General features: G+C 38.6%; 1 protein-coding gene across 2 annotated transcripts in view; it reads right to left on the bottom strand.

The window, feature by feature from the left end:
- Nucleotides 1–825: 825 nt before the first annotated feature.
- The window catches only part of CNTNAP4 (contactin associated protein like 4), a 285,557-nt gene continuing 265,557 nt past the window's right edge, over nt 826–20,825 (bottom strand). For both annotated transcript variants that reach the window (XM_027513975.1, XM_027513977.1), the window contains 3 exons: nt 13,253–13,471; nt 9,153–9,224; nt 826–3,175 (listed from right to left, as the gene is read on the bottom strand). In XM_027513975.1, the coding sequence (XP_027369776.1) occupies nt 2,982–3,175; nt 9,153–9,224; nt 13,253–13,471 (485 nt within the window). In that variant the 3' untranslated portion in view covers nt 826–2,981. The remainder of the gene's footprint in view (nt 3,176–9,152; nt 9,225–13,252; nt 13,472–20,825) is intronic.

A 20,825-nucleotide genomic window follows, 5' to 3' on the forward strand; every position in this document is an offset into this window, starting at 1 on the left:
TCATATACATGCATCTCAGACTTTTCATCTGTAAAACTGAGATTTTCACACTAAATAATATACCAGTGATCACCAGTTGCATGATGGACTCTGTTGCAAGGATTATTTTTTTATAGACGAAGGATAAGACCACCTGGTGAGAGAGAATCTGGGATGCTTAACTTCTGTCTGGTTGTTGTCTGGGTTCTTCTTCTGGTTTTTGTCTTTAACTTACTGTCTAAATAATTCATTAAATTTGCTTTAAAGAGCAACACTGGGGAAAAGATTTTTAAACGTGGAACTATTTCCTAGAGCGGATATAGTTTCTACAAAATTAAGATGTCATTTCCCAGGCGTGACCCTCATTTCATGTGCCATGCTAAGTCCATTTTATTTCATATTTGAATTTAATGAGGTTTGAGAAATTTGGTCTTCTCAAAAGAGAATGTTAATTACATATTGTTTTCATTTGTGTCACTTGAAATAATCAATAAAGAATTTTTAAACGTTGATATTTCAGCAGTGTGTGCTATATTCTTACATATGATCCTATGTATATATATAGGGTTCATTGGCCAAGTTCTCTGCAGAAGTAAAAGGATATCACCCAATGTAAACATAAGTAGCTTTTAAGCAAACAAATGCTAGCAGGCAAATTGTTGTTCTCTGGAAAAATGTAAAATCTAGTTCAATTTCCTTGTTACAATCAGGAAACATTTTTGTATATTTTCTTTCATTTCTGAGTCTAGTTAAAAGGAAAAGTACATTATAAATGCAACTTTTGTTAACAATTCATAATAATCATGGGGTGTACCAGAAAGTTTAAAAAAGTCACAAACACCAGTAAAGAAGGCATACTTCTACACATCTTTTTACTGTTTTGAGAAAAAAAAATCCAGTATAATTCCCTCATTTGAAACTTTTATACAACATCTCAAAATATATTCTGCATTTTACTTCAAAAATGCATTTTATTAAGAAAAAAGAAGGAACAGATTACAAACCAGGGAATGAGAGTCATGGCGTATGATATATCAGTGCGTTTTAATGCCATAATGTTAAACCTAGCAGAGCAGACCACAGAGTACTGTGAGGCTTCACTGTCTATAAGCCTGTCCACCTTCCAGCTCCCAACCAAGTTAACACTGCTACTAAATAACCAGAACACATGTAAAAGATTCAGGGCTGTTACCATTATATTCAGCTTTGCATGAAATGAAAACTACCATTTTGGTGTTCAACCCCTTCGCGGCTACCACGGGACTTTAAAGAAAAAGAATGCCATGTATCCATATAGGTCTTTCATAAACCATGGTTAAGATTTCATCAAGCATTTACAGAAACATCAAAATTAATACAGTGCTATGAGAAAGGACAGGCAGGTTTTATAAGGAGAGTTAAGAGGGAAAATAAGGGGAAAAGCGTTCACTTTACGTATTTCCAAATTGTTCTGGTGTGGACAAACTAAAGCATCTAATTTTCCCTTGGCAGACACCTGGAAAGTATCAGTATAAATGCCAAAGTGCCTTTGCTACATAATTGGCTTGTGGAATTCAAAGATAGCTACATGAAGGCATCTTGTTCACATGGCCTCAAAGGTAATTACTGCAACAGTTTCATAAAGTGATTGATAATTATTTGAATTTCAGGCACGTATATATCTCCTAATCAGAATGTACTAGTTAGTAAGTTATATTGATTTTTGGTTCTTTTTGAGAAATTTACTCCATCATCATAAATGAGAAGTAACTCAAATGATAGAATATGACATATAATATGCCATCACCCCTTAGAAGGAACACACTTTAACAACTCTACTGGTTTTGCAAAAAAGGGGGCGTGACTGAAACTTATATTCCAAAAAGTATGCCCTGGAGATTAGTATATAGCTGAATATATACCTGAAGTGGGGGATATAATTTAGAATGAAGAATGGAGCTTACATGTCAAATTGTCTCTTTTTTCTAATACATAAGAAGATGCTCCATGGTATATAGTCAATAGAGATCAAAGAAAAGTGGGTGATATACTTTAGAAAAACAGAATTATAAACCTATAAAGAAAGCTTACATAGGATTTGGGGGAAATATTCTCAGAAGTATATTTCATTTGAGACATTACAGTTGTAAATAAAAAATAATTCTTTGCAGTGTTAAGAATTGTGTGTGTGTGTTTTATCAACAAGTTTACTTGCAAATATTTCACATTCTTTGGGAAATGGGCATTAACCAGGTTCTTAACTACTACCAATACCAAACCATGACAACAAATTAAACAGAAATGTTTTAAAGGCAAGACATCACATACTGATGACCAATGCACTTTCTGAGTCTTGTTACATACAAATTTTATGTTCAGAGCTGGAGCCTTACACGCAAAACCTCATGTTTTCAAAATCATTAAAAACAGTCAAATCGAAATAGAGCAATACAAACAAACCAATGAAAACAAAAACATTTTTCCAGACTATTGATAAATTGTATTGAATGCAATACAGAGAAAGGCAAAGGGGTTTATATACTTTTGGCCACTGAAGATGCAAACACCAGCCAAACAGGATCTTAGAAGCATTTCCAGGTCTATGAATAACACCATGGGGACACCAAAGCAAACACAGCATATGTTCTCAAATAAAGCAAGGTCATTATAGTCCAATTTTGATTTTCACCTCTAACACAACTTAGGTAGCACGTGGTTGAGAGGCTAGCACTACAGTTTTCACAATGAAAAACTGTAGCTCTCAAGTGAGTTAAACTTCTGCTTTAGATTGTATCAGAATGGCTGGAAATTAACAGCAATATCTAATTCTTGTTATACAGAATGACCGCTGTGGGAAATAAGTCAATGGATGAGGCCTCCTGGAGCCATCTCGAGTCTGGCAACGTGGCAGTCTGCAAATCCATTGCCTGTACATTCAGTGGGAGAGCTTGCTTTTTGTTCTTTGAGAGCCCCTGGCTATTAAATCAGGCTATTGTAGTTATACAGTAAATCATCTCTGCCAATCAGAAGAAGTACTCTTTCTGATTTTCATTGACTGGATTTTGTATATTAAGCTCACTTTTCAAAACAGCCTCAGCATTGTCTACATTCTCTGACCTTTTTGCCTCATTTCTTTTGTATAACCTTTTCTGCTGATAAATGCGGACAGCTATGGCAGCGATGCACAGCAAGATAAAGATCACAACAGCTATCAAACCTAGTGAGAGAAGAGAAGAGACACACAAAATCAGAACCGTTGTCCAAACAGAAACTGTATAGACTTCATTGTTTAAGAAGTCATAGTAAAATTATTTTCTACCAAAATCAAGCATCTAGTACATGTAAGTTGTAAATATCAAAAATCTCAGGCATTTCTGGATCAAGTATTATCAAAATATGTTGAGTTTACTTCTGAGTTCTGTCAGTCTTATGGGCTCACCTTCACTTATTCTGAATGCATATTATAATGGATTATTTAGTGTATTTGTATATACAATTTTTTAATAATATATTACCTACACATCTCTAAGTCCATTTGGTCACCTCATATTAATACCTAGACAAGTTTAGTTATTTTGAAATTATATAGTAGTAGTAACATCATAAAATAATCAAATGTGTTTTTAATACTTAAATATGTGAACATTTTAAAACTGAACTTTAGTTGATTTACAATGTTCTGTTAGTTTAAGGTGTACAGCATGATTCCATTATACATACATATATATATATATATATATATATATATACACACACATACATGTATCTCTATTATTTTTCAAATTCTTTTCCTTTATAGGTTGTGACAAAATATTGAGTAAAGTCCCTGTGTCATACAATAGGTCCTTGTTGGTTATCTATTTTACATATAGTAGTGTGTATATGTTGATCCCAATCTCCTAATTTATCCCCTTAAACATTAACATTTTAATGAAGTTGATTATCAATAATTTGTTATATCCCTAAATAGCAAGAACAAGTTTTATATGAATAATCCTTACTATTAACTATATTGATCCTGATACACAGATGAGATTATATCTATATTAAGAATATTGACTTTTTGAGACATCTGATTGTAAATAAAAAATTTAAACACCACAGCGGTTAGCTATGCTAATTGGTTACCAATTCTGGCATTATGTTAAGTCAGTTATCTTCAGAGTGAGATCTCTGAATCCTTGATGGTTCCTGGAACATTTTGAGGAGGCCCATAGCGTTGACGCTATTCGTAATAACTCTAAGATGCCTTTCTCACCATGTTGACGTGCCCACTGAGAGAACAAAGCAAGGTTAGGTAGAGTTCCTGGTACCTTAACATGAACTAAGGCAAGGTCACCAAAGTTTCAAAGTGGTCACTGAATTCATAAAGTAAGCAGGCACTGCTCTGCCAGCTTCATTTAAGAATGTCCTTGATGAAGCACTAAAATTATACATTTTGTCAAATTGTGACTTTTGCCCATAAGACTTTCTCACATTTTGTGTGATGAAATGGAAAGTATCTGTAAAGTACTGATACTTCTCCCGCAGACTGAAGTACGGTGGCTGTCTCTGGAAGAAGGCCAGTGTGAGCATTTCAGTTGAGTTGTGAGCTGAACTAGTTGCTTTTTCCTGTAAAGAACACTGTTTTACTTGGAAAGAACGACTGACAGATAAACTGTGGTTGTTTTAACTTGGATATCTGGCAGAAATTTTCTCTAAAATGAAGTGAATCTGTCACTTCAAGATAAACAACTGAAAGTGTAGGATGCCAGTGATCAAAGCCAAGTTTTCAAATGAAGCGTAGAACTTGGAAAACTGTTGTCTGTCACAAGTTTGAGAGTTCCTCATACTTAGACTCTTCTGGTGAAATCAGTGGCGGTGTGAACATAGTGTTTTCAGATGAAAATAAGTACAACGGAAACAGCAAGGTGGATGGAGTCTCATATCATAAAACAAGGACTCTTTGCTCTAGTTTAAAGTAGGTGTAAACAACTCTGATCACTCCAACTGAAACCAAAACTTCAAAGGTCCTCATCAGTCACAATGGATTCTCGAGTACGTGCTCTGATGGGCAGATTGACTACAGCTAATAATATTGCCAGGGGCTAAGCCGATTTTTGGCTATGACACACTTATCTGAGAGGGATAGCAGAAACTTCAAAGGTCCTCATCAGTCACAATGGATTCTAGAGTACATGATCTGATGGGCAGATTGACTATAGCCAATAATATAGCTAGGGGCTAAGCTGAGTTTTGGCTATGTCAGCTTTATCTGAAAGGGATAGCAATTCCTTGCTGACAGATCTAACATAAATCTGATAAGTGAATTCTGTATTGAAATCTGAAGAATTTTCTAATGGATATAATTGTTTTATTAATAATTGAAATCAGAATATCCATTTGTTGTCATATATTTTGCCTCTCATCTTAGAAAAGTAATGAGTTGTTATCAGTATTCTATTGCTTGGTTATAGGCCTCTGATTTAAAGAATGAGATCCTAAACAATTTCAATGGAGAAAGCTGATGAAGTAGGTACAGACAGTAGCCTGTGTCTTAATTGCTGTGTCTTAATTGTGTGTCTTAATTGCTGTGCTGTGCTTAATTGTGTCCGACTCTTTGCAGGTCCATGGACTGTAGTCTGCCAGGCTCCTCTGCCCACATAATTCTCCAGGCAGAATACTGGAGTGGGGTGCTCTTTCCTACTCCAGTGGATCTTTCTGACCCAGGGATCAAACCCATATCTCCTGCATCTCCTGTGTGCCCTGCATTGGCAGGTGGATTCTTTACCACCAGCACCAAGTGGGAAGCCCACACAGACAGCAGGCTACTGCAGACAAAATCAGGGATGGGCTCTGGAATGGGTTTGCTCCATGCATGTGATTTATCTCTTGTAATTGGAGACGGTTTATATCCTTTGGCCACCTGATGCAAAGAACTGACTCACTGGAAAAGACCCTGATCCTGGGAAAGATTGAAGGCAGGAGGACAAGGGGACAACAGAGGATGAGGTGGTTGGATGGCATCACCAACTCAATGGACATGAGTTTGAACACGCTCCAGGAGTTGGTGATGGACAAGGAGGCCGGGCGTGCTGCAGTCTATGGGGTCACAAAGAGCTGGACACAATTGAGTGACTGAACTGAACTGAATTAGAGACAGTGTTATGTCAGGGTTTGTTATGTCCAAGAAAAACCTTGATTTAACATGATACACCAGAAAAAAAAAAAAAGGAAAGGAAAAAAGATATTATAGATGAAATATGACTACCTACCACATTCTGAGACATTACTATCTGAAGTTCTGTGTGAATGTGTTTTTATGATGAAATTACGTAGCTTGCTGTCTCAATCTGACCATTCATATCTGTGAAGTCTGACCAGAAACTCTCTCTAGTGTCTGAGTCACCAGTTTTAAATGTCTTATTAAATCAATTTCCCCACCTCACCCTGTTTATTTATTTGTTGTTTATAATTCAAGAAAAAGATTGCCTAAAATGTAAAACATAGGAGAATTAGCCAATTAGAATATACTTAAATGGACTAACTCATGTTACACAGCGGATGCAAGTTAAGAGTAAGAATACAACAGTTGAAGAAATCTACCACAATGCTGGCAGATGGAGAAACACACTAGAGAATGGTATTCTGTGATTTAGCAGATGAATTGCATGTGATCCCAGACAAGGCCTTTGGAGCTTAGATGGCCACAACCCACTGCTCTGGTTCTGAAGCTCAGTCCCTGCTGTGATCAAAAGCAGGCACCACTAGATCCAGAGGCCCTGGGGAGACCCTAAGCAGTAAACCTTCCATAGAGTCTTGCTCTGCTCTATGCATCCGAGTCGAGTGAGAATTTCACACACGACCTACAACTTGCTTCCATTCTAGAATAACACAGAATAACTTATAAACACACTTCTTCCTTTACTCTGCAAATCTTGCCAGTAATCTTTGCCCAAAGGTATGATAAAAAGATTAAATACTTGCTCTAACATTGGCATGACTACACATAACTATGTATCTGCATCTCCCTATATTCATACTATATTTATTGGTGTATAGAAAATACACAGTAAAAGCACCATTATTGTTGCAGAAACCAGTAATCAAGAAACCAAGCACCACACTCGGAGAGTTGGAGAACTCAGGTTTATTATGCCAGCAGGCACAGAGGAGTTAACACTCCAAGCTCTGAGCCCCGAACAAGGGGTTACGGAGTTTTTATAGGCAGACTATAGTGGGCAACAATAGCTGCTAATAGGCTGGTTTAAACTAGGGGGTTTTGCACGCGTGGGAATAGCGGTCAAGACGGGGAGGGGAATGCCTGACCTTACAGGGACTGGCATGATTAAGCAGGTTTGCAGGGGCTGGGCAATGGCAAAGAGCAGGACAAGGTGAGTGAGATAAGCTCCGGTTCCTCGTATTGTAAGTCCCCACTTTCCAAGACTACGTGACCTACATGATCCAGACTTTGCAAGGAGCAAGCTGAGTTACAGAGGCAGAACGAGCAGGAGGTTATGTGAAATTTTAACTTTTCCTCTTCATTATGAGACCGAGACAATTTGTTTGACAAACAGGAGTCCCAATTTGAAATGTTGAGCGCATTGCATTGATAAATGGTATAATTTTAAATTTAGAGTTTTTACCAGTTAATGTTTTAATGCTATATTAATATATTTATTTTACACATGCAGATTTTAACTACTCTTCTAACAGGGTGAGGAGCCTATTTTATGCATCTTTAATTTATACACCATTAATTTGACAAAAATAAAACAACTGAAAAAGCAATGGGGATTTTAATATTCTTGCAAATTTTGATCAGTACTATTCTGTCTAAATAAAATTCTAAGTACTTAAAGGAAGCTGATGTCTACACAAGTAAGGGTGTAAAAAGTAGAGAAACAAATGGATCAATTATAAGCCCACATAAGCTGCTCAAGAATATGTCTAACCACATTACTTGGCAATATAATAAAATAATTGCTTACTTTCTATATCATTTGCAGAATATGGAGAAAAGGTGAACCATTTAACATTTCAATAATCTGATTAATAATATTCTGAAAACCATTAATCAGGAAGAAAAAGGTTTATGTGGGGGCTTGGTTTTGAATAAATTATGTCTCAGAGAATATGCTGCTCTACTGCCAGGAAGATATATTTAAATTTTTTGGTGCTAATTTTGCAATTTAAAATAAGTAATAAACCACTTTTATTCCATTAGCTTAGTATTTGATAAAATGCAAATACAACTGTAATATTCATTGAGAAGGGCATCTAAACCAGGAAAATAATCCACTTTATTAAGCATTAAGGCAACAATAAACACATGTTTTTAATGTTCATCTCAGAATTTTCCAACTTGCTACATAAATTCTTGCAGAAGCAGTGATGTGTCTAAGAAACCAAAAAATGACACTTCCTTAAATACAATCAGAACACCCTAGGGAGTGCAGATGGCCATTCTAAAGCTAAATGATATTCATTATTAGTACTATGTCCTGCTGCTGCTGCTGCTGCTAAGTCGTGTCAGTCGAGTCCGACTCTGAGACCCCATAGATGGCAGCCCACCAGGCTCCCCCGTCCCTGGGATTCTCCAGGCAAGAACACTGGAGTGGGTTGCCATTTCCTTCTCCAATGCAGTTGTGTCCGACTCTTAGCGACCCCATGGACTGCAGCCTACCAGGTTCCTCTGTCCATGGGATTTTCCAGGCAAGAGTACTGGAGTGGGGTGCCATTGCCTTCTCCAATGTCCTAATAATATCTAATACTAATACTTGAGTGTGGTATTTCAGTGAAATTATCAATTATTTGTACTGGAAATCTCCAAGGAAGCTGCAAATTTAAGAAGACTATATGACAATCCAATACAAATAATAAATCACCTTCCTGACCTCAGGATTCAGTGATAACTCTTGGGACATGTACAGATTCTTCAGTACTGTCTGTTCAGTGTCCAACTCTTTAGGGACCCTGTGGACTGTAGCCCACCAGGCTCCTCTGTCCATGGAATTTCCCAGGCAAGAATACTGGAGTGGGTTGCCACTTCCTTCTCCAGGGAATCTTCTCTACCCAGGGATAGAACCTGAATTTCCTATGTTGGCAGGCGGATTCTTTACCAGCAGCCCTATAGTGTCTATAATGCTAAATATTCACCATTATTAGGAACGATATTAAGTACCGAAGAAGAGCTCATTCATGCTTTCTGTTACCTCCAATGACTGCAGAGTCACTTTTGATTGTCTTCGTGAGGGGTTCTCTGTCATCTCTTGTTCCAGAATGATCTACATTAAAGGACAAAAAAGAGGGGAATGGGGGTGATATAGGAGAGTAAAAAGAAGACTTTTTAAAAATTCATAAACAGTTTAAATCAGAAGAGAATTATAGAGGTCAATGTGGAATGTCTGTAACTGTAAACTTCTGCAATACCCACATGCAAAGGCCCGTATGAATAAGGAATTGAGAATTGAGAATCTAAAAAAGAAATGGGAAAGAATCAAAGGTAAAGTTCATAGCAATACAGGCATACCTCAAGAAACAAGAAAAAAGTCAAATAAATAACCTAACTCTACACCTAAAGCAACTAGAAAAGGAAGAAATGAAGAACTCCAGGGTTAGTATAAGGAAAGAAATCTTAAAAATTAGGGCAGAAATACATGCAAAAGAAACAAAAGAGACCATAGCAAAAATCAACAAAGCCAAAAGCTGGTTCTTTGAAAGGATAAATAAAATGGACAAACCATTAGCCAGGCTCATCAAGAAACAAAGGGAGAAAAATCAAATCAATAAAATTAGAAATGAAAATGGAGAGATCACAACAGACAACACAGAAGTACAAAGGATCATAAGAGACTACTATCAGCAATTATATGCCAATAAAATGGACAACGTGGAAGAAATGGACAAATTCTTAGAAAAGTACAACTTTCAAAAACTGGGCCAGGAAGAAATAGAAAATCTTAACAGACCCATCACAAGCATGGAAATTGAAACTGTAATCAAAAATCTTCCAGCAAACAAAAGCCCAGGTCCAGACGGCTTCACAGCTGAATTCTACCAAAAATTTAGAGAAGAGCTAACACCTATCCTACTCAAACTCTTCCAGAAAATTGCAGAGGAAGGTAAACTTCCAAACTCATTCTATGAGGCCACCATCACCCTAATACTAAAACCTGACAAAGATGCCACAAAAAAAGAAAACTACAGGCCAATATCACTGATGAACATAGATGCAAAAATCCTTAACAAAATTCTAGCAATCAGAATCCAACAACACATTAAAAAGATCATACACCATGACCAAGTGGGCTTTATCCCAGGGATGCAAGGATCCTTCAATATCCACAAATCAATCAATGTAATACACCACATTAACAAATTGAAAAATAAAAACCATATGATTATCTCAATAGATGCAGAGAAAGCCTTTGTTTGAAAATTCAACATCCATTTATGATAAAAACTCTCCAGAAAGCAGGAATAGCAGGAACATACCTCAACATAATAAAAGCTATATATGACAAACCCACAGCAAACATTATCCTCAATGGTGAAAAATTGAAAGCATTTCCTCTATAGTCAGGAACAAGACAAGGGTGCCCACTTTCACCATTACTATTCAACATAGTTTTGGAAGTTTTGGCCACAGCAATCTGAACAGAAAAAGAAATAAAAGGAATTCAAATTGGAAAAGAAGAAGTAAAACTCTCACTCTTTGCAGATGACATGATCCTCTACATAGAAAACTCTAAAGACTCCACCAGAAAATTACTAGAATTAATCAATGATTATAGTAAAATTGTAGGATATAAAATCAACACATAGAAATCCCTTGCATTCCTATGCACTAATAATGAGAAAACAGAAAGAGAAATTAAGGAAACAATTCCATTCACCATTGCAACAAAAAGAATAAAATACATAGGAATATATCTACCTAAAGAAACTAAAGATCTATATAAAGAAAACTATAAAACACTGGTGAAAGAAATCAAAGTGACACTAATAGATGGAGAAATATACCATGTTCATGGATTGGAAGAATCAATATAGTGAAAATGAGTATACTCCCCAAGGCAATTAATAGATTCAATGCAATCCCTATCAAGCTACCAATGGTATTCTTCACAGAGCTAGAACAAATAATTTCACAATTTGTATGGAAATACAAAAAACCTCGAATAGCCAAGCTATCTTGAGAAAGAAGAATGGAACTGGAGGAATTAACCTGCCTGACTTCAGGCTCTACTACAAAGCCACAGTCATCAAGACAGTATGGTACTGGCACAAAGACAGAAATATAGGTCAACGGAACAAAATAGAAAGCCCGGAGATTAATCCACGCACATATGGACACCTTATCTTTGACAAAGGAGGCAAAAATATACAATGGATTAAAGACAATCTCTTTAACAAGTGGTGCTGGGAAAACTGGTCAACTACTTGTAAAAGAATGAAACTAGAACACTTTCTAACACCATACACAAAATAAACTCAAAATGGATTAAAGATCTAAACATATGACGAGAAACTATAAAACTCCTAGAGGAGAACATAGGCAAAACACTCTCCGACATACATCACAGCAGGATCCTCTATGACCCACCTCCCAGAATATTGGAAATAAAAGCAAAAATAAACAAATGGGACATAATTAAACTTTAAAGCTTCTGCACAACAAAGGAAAATATAAGCAAGGTGGAAAGACAGCCTTCAGAATGGGAGAAAATAATAGCAAATGAAACAACTGACAAACAACTAATCTCAAAAATATGCAAGCAACACCTGCAGCTCAATTCCGGAAAAATAAATGACCCAATCAAAAAATGGGCCAAAGAACTAAATAGACATTTCTCCAAAGAAGACATACAGATGGCTAACAAACACATGAAAAGATGCTCAACATCATTCATTATCAGAGAAATGCAAATCAAAGCCACTATGAGGTACCATTTCACGCCAGTCAGAATGGCTGCTATCCAAAAGTCTACAAGCAATAAATGCTGGAGAGGGTGTGGAGAACAGAGAACCCTCTTACACTGTTGGTGGGAATGCAAACTAGTACAGCCACTATGGAGAACAGTGTGGAGATTCCTTAAAAAACTGGAAATAGAACTGCCTTATGATCCAGCAATCCCACTGCTGGGCATACACACTGAGGAAACCAGAATTGAAAGAGACATGTGTACCCCAATGTTCATCGCAGCACTGTTTATAATAGCCAGGACATGGAAGCAACCTAGATGTCCATCAGCAGGTGAATGGATAAGAAAGCGGTGGTACATATACACAATGGAGTATTACTCAGCCATTAAAAAGAATACATTTGAAGCAGTTCTAATGAGGTGGATGAAACTGGAGCCTATTATACAGAGTGAAGTAAGCCAGAAAGAAAAACACCAATACAGTATACTAACACATATATATGGAATTTAGAAAGATGGTAACGATAACCCTGTATACGAGACAGCAAAAGAGACACTGATGCATAGAACAGTCTTTTGGACTCTGTGGGAGAGGGAGAAGGTGGGATTATTTGGGAGAATGGCATTGAAATATGTATAATATCAAGTATGAAATGAGTCGCCAGTCCAGATTCGATGCATGATTCTGGATGCTTGGGGCTGATGCACTGGGACGACCCAGAGGGATGGTATGGGGAGGGAGGAGGGAGGAGGGTTCAGGATGGGGACACATGTATGCCTGTGGTGGATTCATTTCGATATATGGCAGAACCAATACGATATTGTAAAGTTTAAAAATAAAATAAATAAAAAGAAATCTAGGATAGCTATAATAATTTCAGATAAAACAGACTTCAGAATAAAATTATTATCAAGGATAATACATAAACATATAAAAAAATAAAAAAATTAAAAACCAGTTTTAAGAATCCATTTCAAATACTTATGGCTGTTTCATGTTGACGTATGGCAAAAACCAACACAAGGAAAAGTGAAAATGTCAGTCGCTCAGTCTTGTCCAGCTCTGCGGCCCCATGGACTGTAGCCTGTTAGAGTCTGTTCATGGAATTCCCCAGGCAAGAAAACTGGAGCAGGTCGTCATTCCCTTCTCCAGGGGATTTTCCCGACCCAGAGATCAAACCTGGGTCCCCTGCACCGCATGCAGATTCTTTACCATCAAAGCCACCAGGGAAGCCCAACCAACACAATATTGTAATCATCCTCCAATTAAAAATAAATTAAGGAAAAAGAAATCATATTGGGAATACGTCGTCACAGAAACATCAAAATATTTTAACATTCAGTGGATATACCGCTTGTGACTGGGTACAGGAAAAGCCATACACCACCTGCAAAGGAGTGCGTCCTCTCCCTCGATGTGGCATCAGTGCCAGCCTGGGCCACACAGCTGGACTCCGTCACGTGTCCCGAGACGGTGATGGGGGCTGGGCGGCTGGGCTGCAGAGCGGCCTTCAGCGGGGCCACGTGGCTGACCTGCACAGCAGACAGACAGCCCAGGAAGCCCTGTGCGCCCGCCAGTGCTGTCTCCTGGTCCACATCGCTGTGTTCTGTGAAGCCAAAGAGACGTGGCAGTACTGATAACAGAGAAGGTGCAAACAGCCAATTGCACAGTGCAATAGTCCAAGTCCTGATGATGCAGCAGCAATACGTACTCAGCTACTAAATTCCTTTTGCTTTTGTCTTTATTACAAGACATTCACTAAGTCTTTCCACAACTACTGGTGACATATCCCAGGTTAATGAAGACAAGTGTTTAAGCATGGCTAATTAAATACATTGAGAGCTCTCTGGAAATCATTAAAGCTTCTACAAGAATGGGTCTGATAATGAACTGATCTGGGTCCTGCAGATATTACGTAAGAGGCTGTATCTCAAAGCCATTAGGGACTCTACTTCTTCGTGCCCAGCAGTGAAAACTCTCACCCCCCATGCTGCCTTTACTCCCAGTTTCACTGTCCACCTATCACTCAGACCGAGACAGTGTGCATTCCCTATACCTAGATAACCCTTCCCCATTTTAATGAGCATTGGGTTAATATGGGACTACTGCGGGGCAGAGATTGGTTTGAATGTCAAAATATTAATTCATAATTTTACAGTGGAGAAGATATTTCATGCTTGGCAAGCATGAAATCTAAACAAGGGGCATTAATTGTAGGTTTTTAACATTCAAATGGTATCAGCCTATGATGCATCCACCCACTCAACAAGATCATAAAACAGCAGGATTCCTCTTTCCTCTGCTGCACATATGTGGACACCAACATTTGCATTTTTTTCTCTCTTTTTAAAGTGGAAGTGTTAGTTGCTCAGTCACGTCTGGCTCTTTGAGACCCATGGACTGCAGCCCGGTGGGCTCCTCTGTCCATGGGATTCTCCAGGTAAGAATAATGGAGAGAGTAACCATTTCCTTCTCCAGGGGATCTTCCCCACTCAGGGATCAAACCCATGTGTCCTGAATTACAGGCAGATTCTTTACAGCCAGAGCCATCAGGGAAGCCCTTTTAAAAAACTAATAAAATAAATATTGTATTTATGAATGCTTATTATATGGTAGGCACTATTCTAAGGAATTTGATTTGCATGTTTGTGTTTAACTCACACAGGACTCCAAAATCACTGCAGATGGTGATTGCAGCCATGAAATTAAAAGATGCGTACTCCTTGAAAGGAAAGTTATGACCATCCTAGATAGCATATTGAAAAGCAGAGACATTACTTTGCCAACAAAGGTCTGTCTAGTCAAGGCTATGGTTTTTCCAGTGGTCATGTATAGATGTGAGAGTTGGACTATAAAGAAAGATGAGCACAGAAGAATTGATGCTTTTGAACTGTGGTTGGAGAAGACTCTTGAGAGTCCCTTGCACTGCAAGGAGATCCAACCAATCCATCCTAAAGGAGATCAGTCCTGGGTGTTCATTGGAAGGACTGATGCTGAAGCTGAAACTTCAATACTTTGGCCACCTGATGCGAAGAGCTAACTCATTTGAAAAGACCCTGATGCTGGGAAAGATAGAGGGCAGGAGGAGAAGGGGACGACAGAGGATGAGATGGTTGGATGGCATCATCCACTCAATGGACATGGGTTTGGGTGGACTCTGGAAGTTGGTGATGGACAGGGAGGCCTGGCATGCTGCGGTTCATGGGGTCGCAAAGAGTCAGACACGACTGAGCGACTGAACTGAACTGAGCCATGAATAACCTATTTAAATCACATAGACAAGACCCTTTAGGTTGAGAATTTTAGTGATTTGCCTGAGGTTACTCGGCTGTTGGCCTCATGCACTGGACTCTAGGCCTGTTGGGTTCTTTTGTTTATTACTGACACATTCTTTTACTCTGCTTATATCCTCTGTGGTATTTTTTATTTTTTTTTTACTTGAGAGCTATGCTTGAAATGACTCTGGGCAACTCAATTCTGATTGAACCTGTCTTTGTTATATCAAGGTTTTTGAAGAACACTTCCTTTTGTTCTATTTTCATTCACATTTTATGCCTTTAAAAAAAATACTGATTAGATATTTAGCATCATGAGTATCATACTATATTAAAACAATCTGAAAATTAGAGAGATTATATTACCTTCCTGTTGTGCTGGGGGATACAGTATTCAGACCAAGGCATTCCAGCTCTGGAGGCTGTGTTTTTACCACCAGGCTATCCTGCGTCTCTGCACAAGGAGCCCTGAGAGGCATTCTGCTGCTCTGTGAGCACACAGGAGACCCTCAACACCAGCATCTGTTACACGGGAGGTGCTTCATCACCTTTGTGTGTAAACCAAAGAACTAACTCAGTCCCACCACACAGCAGCCACCCATTTGAACAGATGGAAATACATTCAAACATATATATTTTTAGAAAAAGAGAAGATTCTTTCTTTGGAGTTTTGGTTTTTGTTTTTAAACTCTAACAAGAAATAAAGAGAAATATACTTTAATAGCAACATAATCAGAACAGTGCTTCTCATATTTCTTCTCCAGGGTTAAAATCTTGAATAACATGTCTATAGATCTTAAAAAAAAAATCTTACCTTTTGAATAACAACAACAACAACAAAAAGTAAATAAATAAGATTCATTTCTCTGGTAAAAACTTGATATGAGGCAACTTTAAAAAATCCTATACCTTTAGATTGAAAATATCTACCTCTTATAAAATATTGTTAAAAAACAAAAAGCTTTAAGCTCTAAAACTTCAAGTGGTCAATCAATATTTGTTTTAAGAGCTAAATGTACAGGAAACACATTCCCTGCTGTTCGAGCATCTTACATTCTAGCAGGGGAGACAATATACATGAAATAGGAATGGATGAGAATTTTGAAGACAGATAATGCTATGAAGAAGTAAATTAGAAAGTGTGATGGAGTGGATATGGAACAGAAATTTATCTTGATGGATTAGGTGATTTTTCTGTGTGTCTGTTTTAAGGATGACTCTGCACAGCCCTATTTTCTTAGTCATCTATACATATTACTCTAGTGTCTTCTGGCTCTTCTTTCTTACATTTTGCAAGATTCCCTGTGATTTAGGGATTTTTAAAATCTGATTGTTCCTGTTGTGTATCTTCGCTCATCAATTATGCACAGAACATGGTGGGCCCTTTTAATCTGCAGCTTGGAAAATTCCATATGTTGAGTGTGCAACCACTGGTTCAGTTTCACTCCTTTTATACTTCTGGACTGCCGAGCATTCATGCTGAACCTCCTCTGCATGAACATTTAACTGCCTTTAGTTTCCCTCCTGATTTCTTTTAGGACTTGTTTTTTGTGGGTCCATGGCTTCACTCACACAAGGAGCAATAGTTAGAACTAGACAAGGAACAACAGACTGGTTTAAAATTGGGAAAGGAATACAAGAAAGGTGTATACTGTCACCCTGTTTATTTAATTTCTTTGCAGAGTATGTCAGGTGAAATGCTGGGCTGGATGAATCCTGAGCTGGAATCAAGATTGTGGGGAGAAATATCAATAACCTCAGATATGCAGATGATACCACTCTAATGGCAAAAAGTGAAGAGGAACTAAACAGCCTCTTGATGAAGGTGAAAGAGGAGAGTGAAAAATCTGGGTTAAAACTCAACATTCAAAACACTAAGATTGTGGCATCCAGTTCCATCACTTCATGGCAAAAAAAAGGAGGCAAAGTGGAAGCAGTGACGATCTTATTTTCTTGGGCTCCAAGATCACTACAGATGATGACTGTAGCCATAAAGTTAAAAGACGCTTGCTCCTTGGAGGGAAAGCTATGACAAACCTATACAGCATATTAAAAAGCAGAGACATCACTTTGTTGACAGAGGTTCACAGAGTCAAAGCTGTGGTTTTCCAGTAGTCACATGCAGATGTCCAAGCTGGACCATAAAGAGGCTGAGCACCAAAGAACTGATGCTTTTGAATTATGGTGCTGGAGAAGACTCTTGAGAGGCCCCTGGATTGAAAAGAGATCAAACCAGTCAATCCTAAAGGAAATCAACCCTTTATTTATTGGAAGGACTGACACTGAAGCTGAAGCTCCAATACTTTGACCACCTGATGGGAAGACCCTGCTGCTAGGAAAGATTGAAGGCCAAAAAAGAAGCAGGTGGCAGAGGATGAGACAGATAGCATTGCTGACTCAATGGATGTGAATTTGCACAAATTCTGGGAGACAGTGGAGGACAGATGAGCCTGGCATGCCACAGTCCATGGGGTCTCAAAGAATTGGACATGACTGAGCCACTGAACAACAGTGCTTCATTCACTTGCTCTCCAGGGGATGATTTCAAATATCCATAAAGACAACTTTTATTTTTTTTTAGTCTGGGAAAATCATACTTTTAGTTCCTCAAGGTCTTTTTTGGCTTGGCTAGAATCTCCTTGCATTGCTCTTGCTAGATTTCCCTCAGGATGGGGACTGTCTCCTTGGATAGCTTACTTCTGGTTGTTCTGGTTTCTCTCCCATCTGACTGCTGGTGAATCAAGGGTTGTGGACAGGCTGCTTTTCTCATCTCCTGGTTGGTTCTCCCTCACTGTCTCTTCAGGTGGTTGACGCCCAGAGAAGGTAGATAGCGTATCAGCCATCTTGTCAGTGAAGCTACCAGCCAAACACCTGCTCAGCTTCAGGATACAGAAAACTTGGCCCAAATTTTAGGACTGAGGAAGTTCTCACATTTCAGTCAAAGCAGGAAGATGGAAGCCCTGAGTTTCCAATGCTGCCCTTTCCCCACGGGGTCCAGGGATCTCTGCAAGCCAAGCATTTTTCAGGATCCACACAATTCAGGGTCTACCCTAAGACTCCTGTAGACTGGTCCCCAGGTTCCCTTCCAACCAGAAGCAGGGAGTCTCAGAACACAGTCTCATTGGCAGCCTCTAGGCAACCCCACCAGCTGGGCTGGACCATCAACCCCCTTGTTTCAGGAGACTCAATGGGTTGAAATTAGAAGTTGGAGAGAAAGAAACTATGGGATTTTGCAGCCATTTTCCCAGAATTGAGTCTGAATGAAATCAGCAGTTATATTAAGTTGCTTAAAAGCAATGCCTAGCATCAGATATCTGCACTGAGAACAGGACTAGTACAGCCAATGAGCAAAAATATCTATCTTTCCTCTTATCTGACTTCAAAAATATCAACAACATCTAAGTGTTAGAGCAGGACAGGTGGAGGAATTGAAGACAAATATCGCTTTACTTCATTGAAATCCTGATAAGACAATTACATTTAGATTGTCTCTGGTTATAAAAATCCCTAACCAACCCAGATTTTGAGGGTGATCCTGCCTGTTAAAAAATTAGCCTCAACTGTTATCTTCCAACCAAGGGAATGACTTCTGCTTTTGTAAAGAAATCTTCTCCCAAAAGTTCTTAAAAAAAAAAAAAAAAAAGAGTACCAAGGAGTTAAAATTTGTTTGAAGCACTTTTCTATTTATTACCAGAGAGAGGAAACTGTTTCCGGAAAGGATATGAAATAAATGAAGAACAATTAAAACCCGAAGTGCTTCATGAAACTTCTTGCGGCTCTCAAAACAACAGTAACAACAAAGCAAAACGAAAAACCTCAAAACAAACCTAAGTAGCTTGACCATACCTATGCAAACGGGGCCATCTTAAGAGGATCGCAAGGCCTTTAATCCGTAAAGATAAAGAAAGCTTGCCAGAAAATGGTACAGTGACTCAGTGCTAAAACCCAGGAGGATATTTTTACCATCAACTAGGATGTAACAATGACAAAAGTTAGCGGCAAAGGAAAATGGCAAAGCAGACAGCAAGTACAGCACGGATAATGTCAGCTTTTCATGAAAGGTGTTTATATGCCAACCAAGCCTACTGCTCTGAGATGCAACCTTGAGGACTGATTAATGTAAAAGCTATTTATAGTGAGGCATCTCGGGGCAACCTGAGCTTCTCTTTTGCTTTCAGCACGACCTGTCTCATTGGAAGTGTCATTTGACTGGACTTTTACAAAATCACAGTGTCCTTAAGCAACTGAATTAAACTTTCTTATGTACCCCTGGGCTTTGAAGCAGGTTTGACATAAAATATCCCCGTGACTGAGGTCTGTTCCTGAGCTCTTCTGAGGAGATGCAGTAGACATCCTCTTCCCTCTAACCACACACTTTATTTACCTCTGGCCCAGGTCTCCACTGCAGAAACCTGAGTTACTTCCTGGCTCTGCAGCCTCACAAGAGATAAATGATCCCCACTGTCACTGTCCTTAAATATACCAAAGCTACTGCTTGCCGTGAGGGAAAACATCTTCAGACTAAGAAAACTTTCCTAACATAAAAAACAAATCTGTAAACAAACAAACAAAAAAAGAACTCAGAACTAAAGTTAATGAGTTTGGATAACCAAAGCCAATGTAACACAGCCTGTTAATTTTTCGAGGGAGATTGACCCTCGAGGAGTTTATCTGACGCAACCTGATTCTTCCCACCAGGATGTACCAACCGGTTTCTGCTGTCAGTGCTCTTGCACCATGACATTTCTCACATACAAAAGTCATAAGTAGTCGCTGTAAACATCACTCAGCCTCTGAGAACAGTAATTTTCAATCATTTTTCAACAGGTTAAATTACGTTATTATTCAAAATGTGGGCACATTATGCTATGAGAGGTTTTTATGCAATTTCAAGAGTATGTAACGATCTTAATGGAGATATTTTTTTTTCCATGCAGTGGAATTGTGACCCAATAAAAGCTTAATGAATTAGCCAAACAACCCTGTACCTGCATATTTCCTTTGATTAATTACATCGTGGAGAGATGTCTTTTTCTGCAATCTTTGCTTAAGTAGGTCTCTTAAAGGAGCTGATTGAGGAATCATTCACTGTGGCCTCAGTACTTAATACATTTTGAACACACTTAACAAAGAAATGACATCAGACTGTCTGCCTCTTCAGAAGGAAGAACAGAAATGGAGGAAGTGTTTCCTCTCTGTCCTCATCTCTACAAATGGGAGTGGACTGTAGGAACAATTTTTAGCTCCAATCATCGTTAACAAGCATCACTAGCAGCTCTCAAGCAACGAAGATGATTTAGAGGAAGCAATATCTTACTCTGATGACATGGAAACTACCTCCAGCCCTCGGTTATACTTAACAGACAACACAAGCAGAATTCACATTTCGCTGGCCTTGCTCTGACAGAGCTGTAGACCTTGGGCTGGCCGGACCCGTGTCCCTGCTGTGTCTGTGCCCTCTCTCCACCCTGAAGGTCCTGTATCCGGACTCCCGTCAATTGCATCCTCTCCCTGTCTCATCCGTCAGTGCCTGGTCTTTAATAAGTTCACTCACACAGCACTGTAAGGCCTGATCGTGGTTCTATTTTTCACTTACTCCTGATGCAGGTACATTTTCAAGCACATCAGTAATCTAAAGACATAAAAGAACTGCTTTCTCCTTTTTATTTTAGAAATTATTTGAGT

This window comes from Bos indicus x Bos taurus, chromosome 18 (assembly GCF_003369695.1).
Source record: "Bos indicus x Bos taurus breed Angus x Brahman F1 hybrid chromosome 18, Bos_hybrid_MaternalHap_v2.0, whole genome shotgun sequence".
NCBI lineage: Eukaryota > Metazoa > Chordata > Mammalia > Artiodactyla > Bovidae > Bos > Bos indicus x Bos taurus.